This window comes from Alligator sinensis, unplaced genomic scaffold (assembly GCF_000455745.1).
Source record: "Alligator sinensis unplaced genomic scaffold, ASM45574v1 scaffold863_2, whole genome shotgun sequence".
NCBI classification, from domain to species: domain Eukaryota; kingdom Metazoa; phylum Chordata; order Crocodylia; family Alligatoridae; genus Alligator; species Alligator sinensis.
The window spans coordinates 672,912-693,584 of record NW_005842780.1 but is presented as its reverse complement, the minus strand read 5'-3'; the positions used below and the strand labels follow the sequence as shown (position 1 = coordinate 693,584).

Sequence of the window (20,673 nt, the reverse complement as noted above, 5' to 3'; positions counted from 1 at the left end):
CCTGCTGAAGGACATTTCAATTTAACTTAGCTGTGTATGGGGTCCGATCATTCGGATTAGGAAGTTCTAGGTGGCTGGATTTGATGCTAGCCATGTCATGCTTTTATAAGCCATTGGCTATCCAAAACCACACTAGCCCAGTGTGCCAACTAGGCTTAGGGCACAGTTTTGACTGTTAATGCTCTAATGTTGCAGGTCATGTGAGATGTACCTAGGAAATGCATTTGTCTGGTGTAGCTAGATATTAATCATTTAAATGGATGATGGAACCCCTGCCAAGATGTAAATATGATCAAGTGTTACTGAGTTGGGAGGGTGCTAAAAGAGTAAGGTAGCACGTAGCAGTGCTGAAGTTGATCTAAAGTCTGGGGGCTCGGCAATTAATTAATGGTCTTTGTAGTTTTCTTTCTGCAATGTATAAGTGGGTTATGCATTTGAAATGGAAATGGTACGTGTTGTGTATCTGTCTTTGGAAATCTAATTAGGCCTGCATGCTGAAATTGATACAGTCAGCTCGCACTCCTCACCAAATGGGAACTGCATATGAATTATTCAGCATCAGCTTATCTGTTAAACCCCACTCCCTCTTGTGCTGTGTTAGGAGAAGTGCATTTAAATCCTAGGCTTTCTTCCAAAGCTTTAAAAGCATTTATCAGAACAAGTATACCCGAATCAGTATACATTGTATTTTCATATTGTGGATGTGTTTCTCTACTCAGCCATGCAAGATGGTACATAAGCCAGTGACATAAGCATGTGTTATTTATGAAAGAAGAGAGTAAGGATTGAATTCCTTAAGGGTGGGGCATTGCATTTCTATGTACAATCTGTGTGGACTAGTTCCTCCTTCAGTGCATGGTACTGGATTATCTAAGGGAAGAGAATATTTGAGGAACTATGGATGTTCAGATGATGGAGAATATGCACGAGTAAATCAGCTTAATGTCAGGGCACTTGGGATGGGGGGGAGTTCTGTTCAAACCAGAATGACATCCCAATATTAATATTAGCATAGTAAAAGTAATATTATTAATCTGATATTAATCCTTATGCTGTCAAAGATCCACCACTCCTGATTATTTGCCTTTACCAGCTCCATCAAAACTAGCTTGAACTTACTTCTGTTCTTTGCCACACCATTCATCAAGGTAAGAAATTCTTGTTTAGTTGGGGAGAAAGGTGTCCATTCTTGACTAGATGAATGTTAGGGTCGATGAAGTTGCCACTGCTATCTAATGAATCGGAGCTTCAAAGCTGTATATTCCTTATCTTCCTAAAGAACATTGGTTTCCCTCTTTCCAACTGATAAATACTGCAGTCTTGTCATCAGTTAACGTATACTATGGATTTCTACTAAACTGTCATCTTCTGTTACAGGAGAAGCAGAGACACCAGTGGATATGGAGACAATTAGCCTGGACCCAGAAGCAGAGGTAATTCCTGTTACACTCATGTGAATGCTATGTGTGTGTGGTTGGGGGAGGGAGGAGAGTAGGAAAAGGATGACCAATTCTGTGGCAACCTGTCTGATCTGGACAAAGGCAATGATTCTTCTGAAAGTGTTGACTGTTCCATTTTTCTCATACATTGGTTGAGTTTAAAGATTAGATGTAAAGAGAAATTCTTAATTGGTAGCTGAATTTTTTTTTTGTGACAACTTGGGATAAACATGGAGCCATTTTCAGGCAGAGACAGAGCATAAACAGTTAAAAGCAACAGGATTTAAGCCTTTCTTTTAGATCTCTTTAAGGACCCTGTTTCTGTTGCAAAATATAGTGCTGTCAACAAGTGTAGGTAGCTACTCAGCTAGCTTGCAATATAGATAAATTGTGCAAGACTGCTAATAGGGAGATTAGCTGAACCTTGGCAGGTGTTCAATTTCATTTGTTTTTATGGCTTACTCTTAAAAACTGAACAGCTGGAGCTAGGCAGAGCAGATGGTAAATGCATTTGCTCTTCACTAGTGTGGACTAATGGTCACAAAGCCATCAAATAATTTGACACAGTTGATGGCTTAAGCTTCAGAGCTACATATCAAATAATTTGACACAGTTCATAGCTTAAGCTTCAGGGCTATATAGCAAAAAGTAAACCGGTAGGGTGGAGGCACCATGACAAAGTTGTGCAGAGCCTGGCTCTGGCCTATAGGATTAATACCTTACCTGCATAAGCTTAAAATGCACTCAGAAAAGCTTTTCCTTCACTTAAATAAAGAAAACACATGTAGGATGCTGTGACCTCTACACTGGTTACCAGCTTATATGTTTTCTGCTGCAGAAAGCCCTAAACTGCAGCTCCCCTTCATACTTAACTCACCTGCTAACCAGTTTTGCTAGCTGCTCAAGAGAGTGGTCTTAATGATATACACATTTTATGATCCAGTAGTCTCCTCCTTTGAAGCAAGGTGCAAGGCTGATCTTTGAAGACAGTGTATGAAGTATGCTTCCAACCCCACAACAGCCAGCAGTGAATCAGATTCTGTTTTCTTTCAGGATGTGGACCTGAACCATTTCCGAATTGGCAAGATTGAAGGATTTGAGGTGCTCAAAAAAGTGAAGGTAAAACTTGTAAGGCCTAGTTAGCATCAGGAGCAATATAATACCTCTAGGGGTTTAGAACCTTACTTAACAGTTCCTTATACTGTGTTGCATATGAATCCTTCTCTGGCTGGGAACCTGTGGAGATTCTAATGTGAAGAAAGTAATATTGCCCCTCTGCTGAGCAGTAGCAGATGATATACTATCGTAAATCATTCCAGTTGCTGAGGAGAGTTCAGCAACATGGAGTTGACTGGATTTAGACAAGTTCAGCTTGCTTATTTAGTAGGTCTGTGTAAAATTTCGGAGGTGTTTCAGGCTGTTTTGGCACCCAAAACACTGAATACAAAAAGAAACGGAAGACTCCAAAACGTTTTGGAAATGTTTCGGAGAATTTTGGAGTTTCAGAGCCAGACTTGCAGGGAAATGAAAACTAAGAAAAGGGAGGGGGAAGAGAGTGGGAAGCACTGCTCTGATATTGACATCTAGCTCTCTGATCGCTTTCCCCAGCTCTTCCCGGGGGGCGTGGGCCCTGGGATCTGTATGCGGGGCTTCAGCAGGCACAGCCCGTGCCGAGGGTCGGGAAGACTGCAGTGCTGCCACTGGCCCCAGCCTGCAGCAGCAGCCTGCTGAAACCTGGTGCACAGATCCAGGGACCTGCGCCCCCCAAGAGCTGGGGAATCGAACTAAGAGCTGGGGAAATGTTCAAGAGCTGGGGGGGAGCGGGTTGATCCCCACTGCCCTGCGTCGTGTTGGGGAGTCTCTGCCAAGAGACCCCAGAGGCCCCAATCATTGCTGCTGCAGCCGGTGAGTGCGGGGCTTTTTTTCTTTTTAAAGCTCCGCACTCATCAGCTGCGGAGCATGCAGATGACAGCATGCTACCGCTGCTGGCTAGGGTCAGCGCCAGCACACGTCTCTCTGGCACAGCCTGTGCTGAGCACCAGGAAGAGCCCAGCGCTGGCCCCAGCTGGCAGCAGCAACCTGCTGTCAATTCACACACAGATCCAGGGGTCTGCGCCCCCTGGAAGAGCTGTGGGGCTGTGCCAGACTCTTCCTGGGGGGCGTGGGCCCCTGGGTCTGCACACGGGATGACAGCATGCTGCCACTGCCAGCAAGTGATACTAGTTTTGCTTTGAACAGTTTGAGGTGCAGTTTCACAAAAAACTTTTCCAGTTTCACAAACAACCTTGCACCTATATCATTGAAACTTGGCAGGCTTCATGCCCTCAGAAGGGGCTACCATCCCTGCAATGTTCATCTGAATCAGCCAAGGAATGACAAAGTTATAGACATTTTAGTGATTCCCCATTATAGCCTATGGCCAAAACTCCAAAACAGATTCAGCCGAATCGAAATGGGACAGTGATCTGAAACACCAAAACGAATCACTGTCCCTCCAAAATGCCAAATCTGAAACCAAAACAAAACAACCATTTTGCACAGCCCTATTATTTACACTTGCCCAGTACTTAGGAATACAGATGCAGGCAATTCCTTTCAGGGATTCAGCCAGATACCATTGCCTGGTTCCCAGAGAGTGCCTTTCTTGGGTTCTGATTAGAATTGACTCTTGAGACAGGGCAAATTCTTGTGCTGCTGAAACCGTTCCCTCTCTACACAGATAGGGGTGCACCGATAGAGATTTTTGGGGCCGATACCAATAGCTGATATATAAGGAGGCATACTGACCAATACTGATCCGATATCTGATACAGCTGCTATCAGCTGGTAAGTCTGTTGTGGTGGAAGGGGAGGGAAGAGGTGTGGGGGTGCAGAGCAACGCCTTTGCGGTGATTGAGGGGGCAGAGGCAGGAACAAGCATTGCCCAGCCAGGGCAGGGCAGGCATGGGACAGTTGGGGCTCAGGGGAGGGGGTGGCTCCTGCTGCTCCTTGCACCCTGGGAGGGCGGGGGGCCAGATCTGCGTGGCACAGGGTGGGCTGCAGCTGCAGGGTGGAACTGGAGCCAGCGCTGCACAGCTCTTCTCACTGGGCTTGGAGCGGGCTCCAGCTGCACTGGGAAGAGGCTGCAGCCACCTCAGATTTTGCTGCAGCTCTGCTTCGAGCCCCGTGCCACCACCAAGTGCAGCCCCAGCTGAATGCCCACCTCCATCCAAGCACCGGGAAAAGCCATGGATGCACTGGGCAGTGGTGCGGGGCTGGGAGTGGAGTTGCGGCAAAATTTGGGGTGGCTGCAGGCTACTCATAGCGCCTGGTGAGTAGAGATGCACAGCTCTGGCTCCGGCTCCACAGCTCCAGCTTGCCCCGCCCCCCACAGACGTGGCTCCGTCCCACACCTGCCCCGCCCTGGCTGGGCAGCACCTGTGCCTGCCTCTACCCCTGCCCCTTCCCTCATCACAGGGGCATTGATCTGCCCTCCCACATCCCTTCCCTTCCCCCTCCCCTTCTCACTTACCAGCTGGAGGCAGCTCTCCACACTGCCAGCTCTGCTCCGTGCTGTGCTGCATGGGCATTTATCAGCCAAATTATCGGCCCCGTCGGGCCAATATCCAACACAGACAATTTTCTTTGTATTGGTACTGATCCGATATCAGACCGATTATATCAGTGCACCTCTATACATAGACTTGTGTAAAGACAGACTAATACTACTACAGATACTTTTTCCAAGTTTTAATATTTATTAAGGGAAAAAGATTGAAAGATTATGGTCATGGGCAAACTAACAAGACAAGGCTGTCTTAAGCCCCACCCTCCTTTGCTTCACAGCAAATTGTTCCATGTTCATGCCCTGTGTTTAATACTGCTGCCCAGTGGTATCTGCCATAACAGTAGTGTTCTAGGGCCGTGGTGCTCAACACCTAGCCCATGGGCCAGATCCAGCCTGTGGTGCTGTGCCTCCTGGCCTGCGGGGCTCCCCATGGACGCATCGGGAGCCCTAGGCCCTGTACACTGGATCCAGTGCCTAATCTCAGCGTGCAGGGCTAGGCGGGGGCAGTGCTGGGCCCCAACACTTAATTCGGCTGTGGGGGCAGTGCCAGACCCCCGTGGCCTTGTCCCTGTACGCAGGAGTGAGGGGGGAGCCTGTAAAATTCTGTAGGAAAATGTACCAAACAAATATGTACTTTTTACAGCGCAATAAGAGTTCTGTCTGATGTCCATGAAGTCAGACTTGCCTGTCCTTACTCTGTAAGTCAGTGACATAGTAAAATCCTTTAAACCAGGGGTTGGTGACCTTTTAGGAGCAGTGGGCCAAATTAATAGGTCCAGGTCATAACAGAGGATGCCACTTCTCTCCCTTGCCATTGCCATCCCTAGCTGCCAACAGCCCAGCTTCATGGGCCAGATAGAATTGCTTGGTGAGCCAGATCTGACCTTTAAGGTGTAGGTTGCTGACTCCTGTTTTAAATGAGCTAATAGAAACCAGGCTTCCTTATCTGTGTCAAATTGTTCCCTCAGCTCTGAATCCTGCAATCCTAGAAGCCATGGCCTAAATTTCCATCAGCTTGTGGTGTTAGTTAATTGGGTGGCCGTGGTATCTGTTCCATGTGCTCTTTTTTTAACATCATATTTGGAATAGACCTGCTTCCTACAAGAGCAGAAGAAGCAGATATTTCCTCCTTTTTGTGGTAACATGGGTGCACTCTGAAAAGTAACATGATAGTTGTTGGAAGAGTGGGCCCATGCCCTGGCATTCACAGATGCATATTTTTCTTGCAAGCTTGTTTTTAATGATGTTGTTTTATGATAATTTCTTCCCAACTCTCAGATTCTGTGTCTGCGTCAGAATCTGATTAAGCACATTGCGAATCTGGAACAGTTGCAGACTCTCCGAGAGCTGGATCTCTACGACAATCAGATTCGAAAGATTGAGAACTTGGAGTCCTTAACAGAGCTTGAGTGAGTATCCAGTTAAGGTGGCATACCAAGGTTGGGTGAAGAATTAACAAGGTTGCGAGTCCACAGGCTTCCTGCAAAGCGGCTTCCTGGCAACACGCATCCATTGAGAGACCCTTTTTTTAGAACTGAAAACTGAATGACACATGTTGTGCCTACTTTGCTTTTGGTTTTCTGTGGTGGTCCACTTGGGTGCTACAACTGTAGAACAACTGGTGTTCTTTAAGGTAATTTAGTTCCTGCCAGAACATGGCTTCATTGTTCAAGAGTCTGTTGATGGCATGCAACAACTTATGGTTTGAACCAGGAGCACCATGCATAGGCTACTGGATTATTGCACAGCTGCAGTGACCTTCAACATCATGCACGCACAGCTTAACCTTCCCTTGCTCTGTAGTGACAACCAGTATTATCTACTATTTGCATTATAGAACCAGCTAAAGGCTTTTAGTCAGATGAAGGCCCCCCTGTGCAAACACAGAGATCCTGCCCTGAACTGCTGCTCATCTAATTAAGGCGGAGGAGGAGAGGAGTAGCATCCCCATTTTCCATGACTTGCCCAAGGTCATGTTGGAAGTCCACGACAGGAAATTTAACTCAGTTCTTCAGAGTCCCCATCCAGAGTCTAAACTGCAAGCCCAGCATTTCTCTCCAAGTCTGAGTTCTGCTCTATTTTCCTGGCCAGAGTAGGCAGGGCCTTACAAGAAGCAATGCATTTTTGGGGTAGTGAAGATCTGCTTCATTAAACCTGAGTGTAAAACCCTCCTCTAGTAGTGACTGTGCAGTGTTTTAGGGGAGGCCTTGGTCTGACTTGTTCAGGGAGAATTCTCACAGGTGTGCTGGGTCAGGAAAGGCATGCCAGAATAGCACTTTTCAAATCAGAGGCTGAAAACTGTCCTGTCCTCATAGTTGGGTTGGATTTGAGTGGTGATGTGACAGTGGAGAAAAGTGGTGCCAGTTGATGTAGGTCAGTGTCTTTTACATCCCGTGGGATTTTTTTAAAGTCTGTATTGACTGGACAAGCACTTGGCTGGGGTCATATGACCCCAGCGCTCTTTCCTGCCCAGGGTAAGGGGGCCGGACTCGATGATCTATTGAGGTCCCTTCTGACCCTAACGGCTATAAAACTATGACTCTTATGTGATAAAATGAATGCTATTTCTGACTGTTACCCAGTTGCCAACAAAGTGGTTTGGCTCCCCAGCAAATACATTTTGTTGAGGTTGTTGCCCAAGTTCCCTTTCTTTGGTCTCCCTTCAACTTTTGCCCTGGATTGAGGAGACATTTGTTTGCTTTTTCCATGCCAGGATCCTGGACATCTCATTTAACATACTGCGATGCATTGAAGGACTAGACCGACTCACCCAACTAAAAAAGCTGTTCCTTGTCAACAATAAAATCAGCAAAATTGAGAACCTGAGCAGCCTACAGCAATTACAGATGTTAGAGTTGGGATCCAATCGAATCCGGGTGGGTAGCAAGCATGTTGTTTGTTTTGCCTTGCTGTCTTCATCTAGTTTGTGGTAGGATGGTAAGGATCTGGTAATATCTGGCTAGATGCAGCTGAGAGAGCTGCATGTGGAAGGGGCAGATGTGCACTCATTGTCTGGAGAAAAAGGGGGATAGTTGTAATATCTGCTTCTGCAATAGGTGGAAAGATTTGAGAGGACTGAATTAATTCCAGGCCCTATGTCATTGTCCACTTGCTTGTCGGAGGTTGATCAGCTCTGTCTCCAGGTGTGGGGTCATTCTCCATCCTGCAGAAGAGGTAACTGCTCCTGTCTTCAGTCTTGGTTTGGATAAGAGACTGGAAAGTTCTGCTGCATGTAAACTGTCTTGAAGCAATGTTTTGAAATGGCTTTATCAGTTTTAGACTGCAGTGAATGTATACAAGTAAGATAGCAGAACAGACTAGTGTAGTTCACTTATCGGCTTTTTATGTCTTTTACTGTGAACCTAATTTGGAGGCCCCTGTGTCCAGCCGATATAATGCCTAACTGACATAGACGTCCACAATGCTTCTTTAAAATCTTATCTTCAATGAGCCTTTTTGTCCCTTAAAGGGCAGCACACATTGGGAAAAGATTATGGGAATGTTGTTTGATTCCATCTCTGTAAGGAGTTCATGATGATCCAGGGTAGTCCTCATGACTTGTGGAAAGCTCTAAAATGACAATGATGGGTAGACAAAACTCAGCTGTAGTTATCTCTTACCCTCTTCACACTCCTAAGGAAGGGATTTGGTCATCTTGGTGTGTGCTTAATTAAAATTTAGGATTAGGTAGTTGAACCTGGGTTGAGGCCAACACATAGACAATCCTGGTGTTTGGGTGGGTCAGAGAGGAAATCTGAAGTGTCTTCCTCTTTCTGAGGTTCAAGTTAATGGGGCTGTTGGAGGTCTGCAGATACAAGGAATGCACCTGCATAGTCATAAGGCTGGTGTTTTCTCTCTTGGCCTCATATCCGTGAAGTTTGGCCCCTTAAAGGTTCAGGTTCAGCTCATTGGTTTTATTTGTAGTTTTATGTTATAATTGCATGCTCTTAATCCATGTTAAGTGTAATTGTGTTCTGGAGTCTTTAGCACAGTGTGTGTGCCTATGTATGTGTAGTGCCCATTTGCTGAATAACTGTTAGTTCTGCTCTTTAATGACTCCACAAATCTCCATGTGTTCGGAAAGGCAAAAAATATGCTCCCCCAGCTGACGCTTTCCTTCTGATGTGCACAAGAAAAGCCTCTAAACCAGTCAGGCAGATTCATATGTCTTTCTTTCTGGAGGCAGGCACTGTGCTCAGGTATCCATGTTTCTGTTCTATAATCTAATTCAGTTTATATCTGTTCTCATTTCTAGTTTATCCTGCAGTCCATGATTTGGTAAACTATAGTGAGAATCAGTCATGAAAGAGACTCTCTGTTTTATAACCTGAAACAGATGTAAAAACATTCACATCATGCTATTAATTTTCTGCTTTCAACCAGGTTTGGGATTTTTTTTGTTTAACCCATGTGGTTTTCCTGACCTTAGGGCTTACTGTTAATTGAAATCTGGACAATTTCAAGAAAGCCAAGTACTCTTTCCACTTCCTAGTGATGCATCCTCACCTGCTGCTCTGTGAAAGATCCACCTGTTAACAAGGAAACTGGAATTTATGGAAGTTCTGTCACATGCACAAGGCAAACAATATGAAATAGCAAGACTTTCTCTCATCTAGCAATTATAGGAGCCTTCCTAAGTACCTGTATCAATAATACGTAGAGAAACTTCAGACTAAAGAGGGATATGCAAGTTGACAGTATCCCTCTAACCCAGCTTCTTCTGCAAATCAGCTGCTGTGCTAAAGGGTGCAAATGAAAATGGAGTTACTGATAGACTTTTGCATCATAAGCTCTGTAGTAGCACACTTTTCTTCAGGTAACTGGGTACTATACACATCTCCCCACCTTGTAGTCTGTCTTTGACTGAACACAAGAGCATTGTGCTTCCTTTTAAAGTGGATATATTTGTCTTCAGCACTGAAGCAGAGCCCAGGATCTTCCCTTTGGGGAATAATTCCATAGCTTGGGAGCTTCAGTCAGCATTATGATTGATGATCTTTGACTTTGCTTAGACAGGGAAAGATTATGTCCACAGGACACCTAGAAAGAAAGATCCATTCTTGTTATAGAGGCAAAAATCCAGCAAGCTGAATATACATGTATGTAGGGATCTAATCTAGGTTTGGTAGGTAGATAAATGGAGGTTATATCCCATATCCATGTCTGTTTGTCTTCTACTACCTAGGAATTCTTTAAGTGACTGAGGGCAAGTATAAGGAAGTGATTGAAGGCAACTAAAACCTTTTAGTAGCTTTTTGTTTGCAGTCTAACTTGAGGTATGTGCTTTACAGCTAGACAGATCCCTAATGTAAATGTAAGTGTTGAAGGCATATGGTCCTCTGAACTTTCTCTTTTTAACAGGGCCTTCTCTATATTTTGCTTGGAAATGGGGATTTGCTGACACGCTAACACAACATCATACATTAGAGCTAAAACATGAGCCCTGGAACTAGCAAAGAGACTAATACAGTCTTGACTTCTGGTGTAGAGTTCATAACTTTTTGGAGGCGCAAGTAAAATTGTGTTCAGTCTGTCCGTATTATGGTAAAAATGGACAGGAAGTTTTTTGCTTGCACTGGTAAATCTTCACATTGAATCTTATAAGTTAGAAGTAAAAGGATCATAAAGCATATGTCTGTATTAACTTAATTTCCCAGCTCAGGTCACATCTACATCTGTTTCATAATATTCTTGTTAGAATATAGCAACTCATTGATTCTCTCTCATTGCTTTAAGCAGATGAATTTTATTTGTTTGGTTGTTGGTTCTCACTTTTCCCTAAGTCCTAAGTATGGTCTTCCCCGTTGCTACAGCAGGAGCTGCCAGTGATGGACAAAGCTGGCACCTCTCACTGCTGCCTGCACCTGGTGAACTGTACTGAAGTAGGCTATTTAAAACATCCCTGAATCTAGCAGTGGCTTTCCTGTAGAACCTGTTCATCAAAAAAGTCAATCCCCACCTCCCTACTCTTTAAAGGATTCCCTTCACCTCCCCTCTTTCATGGTCTTCTCTCTGCTATTCTTGCTGTTTTTGCTTTGCAGGAGGGGGCTGGACACACCTATCTTTGGAAACAAAGTGTGTGCTTCATTTTGTCACCCACGGGGAGATCTTCACTCCCTGCCATCTAGGGCTGAGGACAAGTTCTGCACTTAAATCACAGTGCCACAGGTGGTACTTGTAGTGGTAAGGCTTAGCATCTACACGGCATCTCTGTCATACAGGAGTATTTAAGGTAGAAGAGCATTATTGCTACTCATAGTAGGGGAACTGGGGCACAGAGAGAGTTCTGCCCGCACAGTCACTGGCAGGATTAGGATTTGGGAGTTCCTGTCTCTTCCCCTACTGAATTCTCTCTCCTAGACCATGCTGCTACTTATACTGCTCTTGGCCCAGGAAACAGGCTCCCCCTTGGATGTTTCTGCAACGCGCAGAAATTTACGAGCTTGTGACTCTCCAGAGCAGAGCAATGGCTGAGAGCTGTAGCAGTCCTTGCTATAACATGTTCTTTACAATGCCAAACACCATAGTTTCCAACATCCTTTCTTTTAAAACTGATTTCCATTCTTGTTGCAGGCAAGTGGAGCCAGTCCAATATGTTTGTCTCCTGAAGTCGTTTATTGCATTAACAAAGTGCATTTTCTAAATGCATTCTGCTCTCTGTTTGCTCTTCGTGAGCTGGGATAATGGCTTCTCCATTCTGACGAATTGCCCATCAGACTTAAGTTTCTTTGGGAGTTATAAAGAGTAATGTGAACTTCAACAGAAAAAATGCATCTCTCTATAGACCATCTGCCCTTTCCCCAGGTGAGGGTGCCAACTCTACTAATGTTTCTGATGTCTCGGGTTGCTTGTCTGCACACTCCAAGGTGGAATACATCTCAGTCCCTGGGTATGAGTTTTCCGATTTGAATAATTATCATTTTACAACTCCACAGATCCAGAAGAATGGAACATGTGTGTGGAATAGGAAACTTGTTTGCTGGCTCTGTATCTTCCATCCTCAATTTTCTCTTTTAAAGCAGATCTCTAGTGGTGTTTAGGCTGGGGTTGTATTGGTACCTGAATTGGTAACATTGCCTCCTCTGGTTGTTTTACAGGCAATTGAAAATATTGACACACTGACTAACCTGGACAGTCTGTTCCTGGGGAAGAACAAAATCACCAAGCTCCAGAACTTGGATGCACTGACAAACTTGACAGTGCTCAGTATACAGGTATTGGTCCTACTTGGGTCTTTCCATTCCACCTGCACAAAGGAAGACATGAATTGCTGCATGAGTTAAAACAGCACCTGCTTCAACAAGTCTGCACTTCTCTTGAGATATTTTTTTTATCCTAAGAACTCTGACATCCTCTGTGCTCAGTACCTTGTTTTATGTCCCTTGAAACTGGCCCTCTAGTCCATGCATCTAATGAGTGTCATGTTTTGGGGATGAGTGAAATACTTCTGCATTCCCTGCTGAAATTCTGTTTACAATTTTTTTTTAGTAATATTAGTAAATTATAACAGGTCAGGCTTCACAGCAGCAGTAGGCAGAGGATTAGTTTCTGCAGCATTATAAGGATTGTCTACTGGACTGTGCTAAATGAGGAGTTTACCCTTTCTGAACCAGTACTAAGTTTTATATTTTCAAATGTAGCGCTAATAAAATATTGGTTTGTGTACCTTATGGTCTTTTCCCCACTCCAAACATGGTATAATAACCATGTATGTTCTAGTCAGAGGGGCAACAGTCAGTTTGTAGATACAGAATGTTTAACTATGTATATCTTAATGGTACATATGATAGACGTGTAACAGCATGTATTGGGTGCATGTTTATAATCAGTGCAGCCTCCCTTCCATTGGTTTCATAAAATGGAAATCTAAAATGAGCAGTAATCCAGTCCTTGCTTAGTGTGCTAAAGAGTCCAAATGGAAGGTATTCATGTGGCTGCAACCGTTATAGGGAAGAGGAGAGTCGGGGACACTGGCTCATCTGGAATTTACAAATGTCAGTTCAGAACCAAGCCCTTCCTCTCCACATGGCTTTTTCTTTCCATCTGCATTATCCAAATCACAGATGGCCAACCTATTGCACCCTTGCTCCAAGTGGCACTGGCAACCTCTGTGTGTGGCTTGTAGCAGATTGGGGAGGGGGCAGGGAACAGAAAGCAGAGCAGTGGATCAGGCAGGGGAAGGGGATCAGAATAGCTCTCGGAGATGGCACAGGGCTTAATTTGTGGCATGTTTAACAAAAAGGGTTGGCCCTTGCTGAGTTATAGACTTCATAAACATGAGAATTTCAACAAACATAAGAACTTATGCTGGTTTCATTGGTTCTTCACTGGGTGACTCTTGCTTCTCTAACATTTTTCAGAGCAATCGCCTAACCAAGATTGAGGGTCTGCAGAACCTGGTGAACTTGCGTGAGCTGTATCTTAGCCACAATGGCGTAGAAGTCATTGAGGGACTGGAGAACAATGTGAGATTCTTGTTGTCTTTCATTCAGCTTCTTTCTTTAGGAGACCCATAGAAAGTTGAGCCTCTTGAAAAATCTTGGTTCCTTACCAACCATAATTTAAAAATAGCCTGGAAGGCTGAAACCTCTTTACTTCTGCTGGAGCACTTGTGTGCTAGTTGGAGTCAAGGGTGGACTGTTGGAAAGGGCCAGTTAAATTAATTGCCTTGAAACACCATGTAACAGCGTGGCTACTACCTACCTGGGTGGAAGGGATAGCTAGCTAAATTCTGGGTAAAAAGCAGAATTGTCAGCAATAAGTAGCCCATGAGTCTCTTTCAATAGAGGCATCAAGATGACTGCTGTTGTCTTGGGTCCATGGGGGCAGACCTTTCTTTGTGACTCTCTTAGTCACTTTAATTTCTGTATTTCTGGCTTGGATTGCTGTAGTGGACAAGCCCATAATGTGTGTTTTTGCCCGTTTACCGTCAGGTGGCACTGTGGAACAGGGGAATTGGGGATTTAGTTGATTCCCTGAAAATGCAAGACCAGAAATAAATCTGAAACTTGTGGGCTTCTTAGTGCAAAAAATTCCAGTTTTAAAGCTGGCCACATGAGAGGCTGCTTCGGTCACAATTTCAATAGATTCCCAAACTTTCTATTTGAAACATGCGATTCCTTATCTGAAGATGGGGGGTGTCAAACATATGACCCACAGGTTGGATCTAGCTTGCAGAATTGGGTCATCCAGCCTGCGGCCTTGATGGAAAAATGTCCTGCAGCAGCAGGCAAGCATCTGGGTGAGACTCACGGTGTTGGAGCCGCAGCAGAACCACGGGAAGAAGCCCAGCATTGTGGGTGCTTGGCTGCCACTGTGGGAACATGGTGCGGTCCTGGGCTTCTTCCTGCAATGCTGCTGGGGCTCTTGCCCAGGGGCTTGGCTACCCCCATGAGAAGAGACCATGTTGCTTCTGGGACTCCAGTGCTACAGCTCTCATGGACTTGACTACCAAGCATCTGGGCAAGAGCAGTGGGGCTGGAGTTCTATCAGTCCAGCTACTGTGGGAAGAAGCCCAGCACTGCCACCTGTTTCCATGGCTGCAATCAAGTGCCCATGCTGCTGGGCTTCTTCCTGGGGTCCTGGACTGGCCACAGCAGGCATTAGCTTGATCCAGCATGGAGGGAAAAGGGTCTGTACACCCAGTCTGCCCTGCAAAGCCAGCTTCATGCCATCCATCCTTCTTGTGGTCTGGTCCCACATCATTGTTCTGGTCTATGGGGCCAGGCAAGTTTGATACCCCTGTCTTAAGGTATTACAGGAAATGCTTGATCTTCAGGAGGAATTGGTTCATCTGGAATTATTGACCAAGTAGCAGTTGCCTTCATTTGTTTGACTTGGCTTCTAGGTACTTGAGAAGCTCTCATGTTAAGACTTATCTTCTCTGTTTAAAAAAAGTATCTTCTCGTATTGCATGTATAATCTCTGATATCCAGATGGTTCATAGCCCTAAACAGGGATCGGCAGCCTATGGCCCACAAAGGAATTTTATCTTGGTACAGTGGGTGGAATTGGGGCTACATGGTGGCAAGTCACAGGTGGTGGTTCACCTTTGATCAGGCTCCATTAATTCAGCCCAACACTGCTCGAATGCCCCTAACCCCTGGTCAAGGGCAATCCTGGCCCAATTAGCTGTTGTACAGTATAGGCATTCAAACAGCCCGCAGTGACATATTACTGGCTTCTAATATTTAGTCCTGGGATTCAAACGGGATAGAGGAGGAGGAGAAGAAAATCAATCTAAAGTTTTTATTTGCTTGCTTTAGAATAAACTTACAATGCTGGACATTGCATCCAATAGAATCAAAAAGATCGAAAATATCAGCCATCTAACAGAGCTCCAGGAATTCTGGGTAAGTGCAGGCCTTGTTGAAATTAATATCCATGCACAGATACTCATGTTGAAAGAAATCCCTTTTCTTGACAGGGAGTTTCAGGGAGGGTTTAAAAGACTGGGTTGTACATATCTTAGATTTTAGGTTCACCCCTCTGCAGATCTCAGTGGACTGTTCAAGTCCTCTCTTTACTCTGGTGACAAGGTTTTAAGGCCATCTTCCCCTAACTGCCCAGCTGAAGGGAAGTAATTACATTACCGTACATTAAATTAATTTTACAGTTTTTAGTGGTAGTACACCCATAATTCAGGCCCTTCTCTCTAAGGTAGAGATCCAGCTGGTGCAATCCTGACTGTGATGGTTATGAAATGCAGAGTCTAGCCTTGCCCTAGGGTGTTGCACAATTCCACTTTTCTGTACGTTAATGTGGCTGTGTAACAGGAAAAGTTGGTACAAGGGACTTTAGGGCAGTGGTGAGCCAAAGTCTGTTAAAAGTGCCAAGTCAGTCTGCTCTGTTCCTTGAAAACATTAGCTCTCTTTTGAGGTAGTTCCATTCCTGCAGGCTAGTTTAATAGGGAGCTGACTGTACTTTGTGGTATCCTGGACCATTAAGCCCTTCCTTTCCCCTTTTAGTCTAGTAGGAAGTACACAAAGGTTGAGCAGAGGAGCACACACAAGCCCCTGGATTCTCAGTATTACAGCATCCGTGTTGGAAGCTGTGTCACAGTCTGCACATTTGCCTAATAGCAGCAGGCCTTCCTAGGAAATCTCCAGCTCCCTAATGGAGGTACCCAAGACATCAGAGTTTTGATTAGTGCTTGCTCTAATTTAATCTTCCTTTGGAGCTTTTCACCATTGAAGCCTTTGGACTGGGGGTTGGCTTGCAGGACTGGAAAAATAGTTGGAAATGATATCAAGTAGGAGCCCAGTATCTTGGCTGCTTGTATTGTTCTCTTCCGGTCCTTGAATATGAGCTGGCAGACAGCATCAGTCAGACTTATGCTGCCATCTGGGCTCATTCATGCTAATGTGAGCTGCCTTTTATATATCAAGGAGCTTGGGCGCCCTGCCTAGTGTGACATCTTTAGTCCTGAAAGCATAGCAGTGCAGGTTGGCTTGGTGTGCAGTGTGGCCTGTCATTCCTCACAAGTTTCTGAAATCTTCCCATTGAACTGAAAGGGGAGAGTGGGAACATTCACCAGGCATTTTGCTCCCATAAGAAAGAGCTACTGCTCAAAGGAGGGAAGGAACCTAATTCTGTACGATTCTGACATTGCAAAGAGTCCATTGCTAGAGTAGGGAACAGTGTCTTGGTAAACCTCTGTTCAGACCTCAGTTCCTTTCTCCAGCACGTTCTCCAAAGTACCCTCCCACTTTACCCTTTCTTGAATTCCATTTCAACATGCCTGTATCCTTTGTGATGAAGAGAACAGGCCAGAATTCCCTTCAAAGCACATCAGCCTTGTTCCTACCTCAGTTACAGTTTTCCTGAATGTGGAGTGAAGCCTAATTTAATGAATTCCTGTACCTAAGAGACAGGATCCCAGACCTTGCCAGAGCTGTAAGCTGCAGGCATATTATACATCAATTTGTTAGGTAGAGAAAAGTGGCAGACAGAAGCAGATCCAGGACTGTACAAAAGAGGGTGTGGAAGTAAGAACTGGCATTGTAAGGGTGGCTGCATCCCCAGCCTCTGTCGTCATCTCATCCCTCCCCCCCAGCCTTTGTCACTGGGGTAGGCAGACCATACCATGGGAGCTGCAGGTGGAGACTCTTTAAAAGTCCTCAAAACAAGTAAAAATTCCTTCTCCTTGCTCAGAGGCCTGTCTGTCCCCCGTCCCCCCCCTTCCTCCTGATGCCACTGTCCTGGGGTGGAGGGGAGCTCTAGAGCTGCTGCAGCTAGGTTGCATGGGGTTTGGTCTCAGCAGCAGCAACAGTGGGCAGGTAGCTTCCACCTCCCTGTGCCTGCCCGCAGCTGGTGGGAAACACCCAAGGAGACCAGACAGGGAGAGGGAACCTGCCTGCCCATTGCTGCTACTGTTGTCCCAAGCTGAGCCCAGCCCCTGTACAGCCCAGCAGGAGCAGGACAGGAGCTCCCTTCACCCCTGGGACAGTGAGGACAACAGCAGGAGACAAGGGAGGAGATGGATGTGCCTCTGAGCAAGAAGGGGAAGGGAGGTGGGAAGGAATGCTCATCTTCGGGGAAAGTCTCCAGATGCTAAAAAAAGTCTCCAGAAGCTGCTCCTGCCCTGTGGTCAGAAAGGGATGTATGGCCATGCTGCTGCAGCCCCCTGGATCTGCCCTGTCTTACTGAGATCATTCATACAGTACTAACAACTTGGCAAGGTGGAGAAGAACTGGTCCTATATTAGATGGAGCTGAGAAAAGAACTGTGGTCGCCAGAGTCCCAGTTCTGTGCTGTATCACAAAACCAATCTTTACTGAAACACGGCCCCTCATGTTAGTGCAGTCTTCTTTCCCTGGGCTCCCTGAAAGAAGGCATCTCAAGGAAGCAGACTGTGAGGTTGGAGAAGAAACTGCAGTTTGGGGGGTTGCAGGGAATTCAGTGCAGTTGACTTGCTTACCTGAGATGAAGAGGAGCAGTGCCCTGCAGAAGGCCAGGTCCCATATCTTGAGATTGAGGATGTTGCTGCTATATTAATTTCATCTGAAGTTTCAGGCTCTGCTGCCAGGAGCAAAAGAGAAGTGAAGCCCTCATGTCCACGCTGAGAACAGTGGGGCCACATGGCATGCTCCTCATTTTTAGCTCCCGTACCACCCCTTCCCCCCTGGAATTCTGTTTGGATTCTGACCATGGGTGCAGTGCTGATGCTGTGTGGCATGCTTGCACCCTCACCCCTTTGCCAGCTCAGGGGCAGAACATTGCTTTACTGCAAACAGTTTGCAGTAATCTGCCAGGGCTCCCTGTGCTGTAGAAACCATCATGCTTTCTCACTGGAGTCTGTTTTGGTGAGCAGTATTTGAGAGAGCTGTCACAGATCAGTAAAGTTCTGTTGCAGTGCAGAGGTGTGGGCTTCAAGGCCCTTGCTTCTGGCTCCAATCGTATCTGAGCAGATAATAGATCAGTGGTTCTCAAACTTTTTGGACTCAAGGCACCACGCATTAGACTCAAGGTGACCCTCCATAACTTTTTAATTGAATGGCACCCAGTTAAAAAAAAAAAAAATTGTATATATTGTGGCGCTTACCTCCTTGCAGAGGGCCTGTGCAGCGGGATGGAGAATCATCTATGCAGGGGCAAGCCTGACCTTGTGCTTATCTCCTCACACCTTGCAGCACCCTTCAAAAGATCTGGTGGCACCCCCAGTTGCCCTGGCACCCTTTGTTGAGAATGACTGGCTTAGACAGTGTACAGGTTTGTGCCTCACCTTGTCAGGCAGGAGTACTCTTTTTGAAAATAATAATTTAATGGAGAAAGCCTGAAGCCCAGAGCTTCAGATTTTTTTTTTGATAATGGCTTTTGGGGACAAATTAAAGAATTAAAACCTAGGGATTAGATGTAGGAGGGTGGAGAAAAATCTTGAAGGAAGGGATTCAAGCCTGCAGAAGAACTGAATGCTACATGGAGTGAGATGGACAATCTGTGAACAAGGGCATTCTGCAGAGGCATTTCCATGGATCTTGCCCAGCTTCCCTGTTAGACAAGGTTTGTTTCACCTCTAGAGTACAGTCAGTAGCTAGTATTCCAAAGAGGGTTGTGATGGATGTTGAAGAATAGCTATGTTGTAGAAGAGTCAGCAGCAAGGTTTCCGAAGATCAAATAGTGTCAGGCCTTTTCAGCTGGGTTTCACCAGTCTGCTGTCACAGCCTATCATATCTGTCTCCCAGTTTTAGATAGCGGGTAGTGCCTTGTAGGCAACCTCTTGCTGTGCTCTCACTAATGAGGCTTTGCTGAGAGTGTTCGTGTGTGTGTGTGTGTGTGTGTGTATGTTTGTGTGTGCCCCACAGATGAATGATAATCTCATCGAGAGTTGGAGCGACCTGGACGAGCTGAAGGGAGCCAAGAATTTGGAAACTGTGTATCTGGAGAGAAACCCCCTGCAGAAGGACCCTCAGTACCGACGCAAAATCATGTTGGCCCTCCCTTCCGTCCGGCAGATTGATGCCACGTTTGTCCGGTTCTGAATCTTCCACTATCCTCCTTGCCTGCCTTCCTTGGAGAAATGTCCCAGCTGGGTTTTTTATCCACTTGCCACTCCCCAAGACTTCAGTACACTGACACTTACAGAGCAAATGGCCAATAAAAGCACTGAATACCAGGTCTTGTGTATAATGCACTCTCTTGTTGTTTTGGAAATATTATTACTATTATTAAATCTTAACACGTGACGTTTCCTGGTTGTGCTGGTGTCTGTTATTTCTATTGGACATCTTGTCAGCCAGCTTCTGCTTTCAGGCCAGAGCCTGGAGTTCCTTCAGTCTAAGCTAGCAGCTGACTTTGTATGTCAGAATCAGGTTCTCTCATTAATACCAGAAATGGGTATCTTTGCGTGAGTAATATCTGTTTGTAATGCCAGATTTAATAGTTCAGTTTCAGTCTGCTGTGCCAATATATTTAATGCAGCTTGAATAGGGCGTTCATTCGTTTGGTGGGGTAGATAGTCTGAAAAAGGGCACTGAATTAAGTTAACAGACCATACCTGATGCAGTGTTAAATGCTCTGACCCTTGTCCACATCCAAACTCTTTTAATGACATTTTTAATATCAGCGCTCATCTGCTAGAATATTAAAATTCTATTTTTAAATCTTCAATATAAAATGAGTCTTTTGAAATAAATTGTTGTGTCTGTGAAGTGTCGGCCCTTATGCAACCATGTGATATTATCAGTATTTTTTACATGTTACTATACACAAATGAAAAATGTGACTGAGATCTAACCCAGTGGTTAGGAAACTTGTTACAAGCTAGCGTCTGGCTTAGCATGGCAGGGTGGGGGGACTGTGGGTTGACTTGAAATCTAGAAGGCCTAAATCTAGAGGCTTTATTATTTTTGTTGGTGTGATTTGGTTAGCCATACAAGACAGATGGGCCATTCCTAGCATCTGCTAAAGTTGATGCATTCACAGATCTGACTCATGGGTGGTGTCCTGTTTCAAAATAGGGGGATCTTCAACATTCCCTCATTGAGGTGTTCAGACTGTCTCCCTTACTGTGATATTGAAATCTCAACCTTGTTAAGCAAAGACAGGAAGTAGAGTTTGGAAGGCACAATATTCTACGCTGTATTTTAGTTTCTTTCTGTGCAATTGGAAAGGCACATCGCTATCTTGTGTAGTTGTGATTTTACCATTAAACTTTTCTTCATTTGAGTAACTGTACAGAAAGAAAAT

The 20,673-nt window shown here is 45.2% G+C and overlaps 1 protein-coding gene across 2 annotated transcripts in view; it reads left to right on the top strand.

The window, feature by feature from the left end:
- PPP1R7 (protein phosphatase 1 regulatory subunit 7) overlaps positions 1 to 19,675 on the top strand; it is a 25,032-nt gene extending 5,357 nt beyond the window's left edge. The window contains exons 2-9 of one of the 2 annotated variants that reach the window (XM_025216990.1): positions 1,378 to 1,433; positions 2,493 to 2,558; positions 6,265 to 6,395; positions 7,700 to 7,862; positions 12,084 to 12,200; positions 13,347 to 13,451; positions 15,252 to 15,338; positions 19,290 to 19,675. In XM_025216990.1, coding sequence (XP_025072775.1) covers positions 1,401 to 1,433; positions 2,493 to 2,558; positions 6,265 to 6,395; positions 7,700 to 7,862; positions 12,084 to 12,200; positions 13,347 to 13,451; positions 15,252 to 15,338; positions 19,290 to 19,466 — 879 coding nt within the window. In that variant the 5' untranslated portion in view covers positions 1,378 to 1,400 and the 3' untranslated portion in view covers positions 19,467 to 19,675. The other variant, XM_025216989.1, reaches the window with a different exon arrangement.
- Positions 19,676 to 20,673: the final 998 nt, after the last annotated feature.